The sequence below is a fragment of the Pollicipes pollicipes genome, unplaced genomic scaffold (assembly GCF_011947565.3).
Source record: "Pollicipes pollicipes isolate AB1234 unplaced genomic scaffold, Ppol_2.1 Scaffold_6138;HRSCAF=7277_pilon_pilon_pilon, whole genome shotgun sequence".
NCBI lineage: Eukaryota > Metazoa > Arthropoda > Thecostraca > Pollicipedomorpha > Pollicipedidae > Pollicipes > Pollicipes pollicipes.
The window spans coordinates 29,280,184-29,282,961 of NW_023596818.1; the positions used below are offsets into that span (position 1 = coordinate 29,280,184).

Here is a 2,778-nt window from a genome sequence, read left to right on the forward strand (position 1 = left end):
CCCCCTAGGCGTTGGGAGTGCTGGTCCCGCTCTGTATGGTGACCATGCGGCGTCGATCCCGGACCAGAGAGTAGCGCGGTCATTGTAGCCATTGTACCATTGGACCCTGACTATTGTAGACCATTGTAGACCCCGGACCATTGTAGAGTGGTCAGGGATGCAGTGGTTAGGGATCGGTGCGGTACGCAGCGGTCAGGGATGCTCCACTGCCCTCCTGGGCGCGCGTCCCTGCGCTTGGGCCCTGCTGCGCGGCCGAGTGGTGCCCCTGGGAGCCGGCTGACCGCTCCTGCTCCAGCTCCGCTGGACCAGCCTGCCTCCGCATCTCTTGCCTTCTCACCGGTGACCAGCCTCACCCGGCGGCTCCCGATACGGTGCAGCTGCTGTGCACTGCACTAACAGTGGAGAGGGCACTCGGGTCATGATATCGCAGGCTTTAAGGCGAATTCTGCTTAATTTTCAAGCTTTGGTCAGATAAAATCTCGACGTCTAATAAATCTAATATATATATAGAATATTTTAAATAAATCTAATAATAAATCTAATAAATATGAATAATAATATAAATAAATCTAAATAATAAATCTAATAAATTTTGACGCCTTGGAAAAGGTCATCGCCGGCCGTGGCCGTCACTGACCGAGGGCGACCGTGAGGCTAGTGTAAACCTGTTGGCCTGGGCTTAGCTCAATCAGCTGCGAGAATTGAGGATCAAGCTGTGACTAAAGAACACCGCTGGGAGCGGGCGTTCTCGCTTTCACCTGTCCCACGCCGTCGTGGTGAAGCTTAACACGCGCCCGGGCGGCCGGTTGCATATCCTTCGCTCGGGTCGGGGTCAATTTGATTCCCTGATATCTCAGGAACTAAGAGAGCTAGAGACACCAAATTCACAGGGTGTGTTGACCTGTACGTGAACTCACTTAGGCCAAATTTTGAGCTTCCTAGGTCATGACCTTTGGGTCAAATAAGATCAAACAAGGCCAAATTCCAGGTTGGTCTCCAAAGGGCCCCTAGAACCTAGATGACTGCTCTAAACAAAATGTCGCGTGCTCATTTAAGGTCAGTGACCTTGTTTGATCTTTTGAAGATCATTGCGACCGAAATGACGCAAGACCACTTTGAGTTTTGCATTTGAATAAGGAAGTAAGATTACGCTAGGCAGTATGTTCCCAAAAACTAAACGTTGACCTGGGTAATATCAGATCGGTAACTTATTGCGACCTTTCGGAAGTCCATGGAAGATGTATAATGCGGTTCCTGTCATCAATCAATTCGAAATGGGCGCCAGAAAATGCCCCATACACCAAGCCCGAGAGGTAACAAAACTGGTTGATCTTGACCTTGGTCTGACCTTCATACCTGACCCTAGGTCAGTGTAATTTGCTCATTAAATTGTTATGCTGCCTAAGAAAGTATCTCAGCGAAGCGTGGCTTCGGCTAACACTCCGCTGCTGGATCAGGCTGAACGATTCCATAAAAATTGCCTTCGCTGAAACCATGGCCACTTTGACCATGGTCACATTACTTCGACCTGCCATAGGTCAGAGACCTTGCAAGGTACGTCTAAATTGTTGACGTCAGGCGATCCGCTATTCAATGGTCTACAGCTATACCAAATTTGCCACGGCTACGCCGCGCCGTTTGCAAACCATTCCGGACAAACCTTTGGGAAGATTGATTTTACCCCACCCGAGCGCGTGTTTAGCATTAACGCAAGGACGTGCAGTGTGGCAATGATAGCTATACTAACTGTAATCAAACTATAATCAAATCAACGAACCAACGTGTTGTAGTGTGAAAGACACTTCTAATGTGTTACTAGGCCGAAAGTAAAGGTACGCGCAACACCGATGAAATGTGCTGCGCCAAATCGGATAAAACAAACGGCATCGTGCGCAAACATCTGTCAGCATTTTTGCCAACTGCGAGGTGCCTCTGGATACCACAACACGGACTTGCATCGTATACGACACCTAAGCATCCCTGAAAAAGCTTCACTTTCTACTACGAAATACGGAGTGCGCCTCTCTTTGACTCGCCCACACGAAAGCTTAGTCAATCTTTCAAAACGTCTTTCCTAGACCTCCATGTATTGTGTTATGTTAGTAACTCCCATCTCGACATGGTGTGCCTGAATGGTATTTCAGGTAGCCATGCTCAAAATGGTGACATACCACGTGAGGTGGCCAAATATTCCGTGGCTGCAGTTACTGCCCATCTTGTCCTGGGCAGCTCGTGGTTACAAATGGGCACGTCGTGGCCGGTGTCGGCTGTTCTCTGACTAAACGGACGTGTCTCCAGCAATGTAGGATGCTCCAAGACCACAGGGGCCAAAACCAAACTTATTACAAAATATTCCCAACCACTTCGCGGGCGTAACCGCTGAGGCGAGATACCGTGGCCGAGATCTTTGCACACTGCCCAAACGTCTCACAACTGGGTGCAGCTCACCTGCAGGAGAACGCCGACAGTGCACACTGCGGTGATCATCGCGGCTGACTGGCGAGGGGTCGTGAGCGGCCGCTGGGTACACCTTCGGGGGGCTGCAACTGGCCGGAGATTCCTTTGTGCTGTGCGCGTGCATACAAATTACCCTGCCGCGGCAGCTCAGTCAGCAAGGATTACCTCGGCCCAAGGCCAGCCGGCTGGTTGGCCCCGCGACATCGTCACACTTCACTGCTGTTGGGCGGAATAGCACGTGCTGGAGCTTAAAAAACACCGCAGCACACAAAACGGGTCCTAGCATCTGGATGTGAGGCTCGGGGTGGAGGATGGAAATTG

The 2,778-nt window shown here is 50.7% G+C and overlaps 1 protein-coding gene across 1 annotated transcript in view; it reads right to left on the reverse strand.

Moving 5' to 3' along the window:
- LOC119105545 (uncharacterized) overlaps positions 1–2,487 on the reverse strand; it is a 3,431-nt gene extending 944 nt beyond the window's left edge. Inside the window, exon 1 of the mRNA XM_037229005.1 lies at positions 2,449–2,487. Within this exon, the coding sequence (XP_037084900.1) occupies positions 2,449–2,487 (39 nt within the window). The remainder of the gene's footprint in view (positions 1–2,448) is intronic.
- Positions 2,488–2,778: the final 291 nt, after the last annotated feature.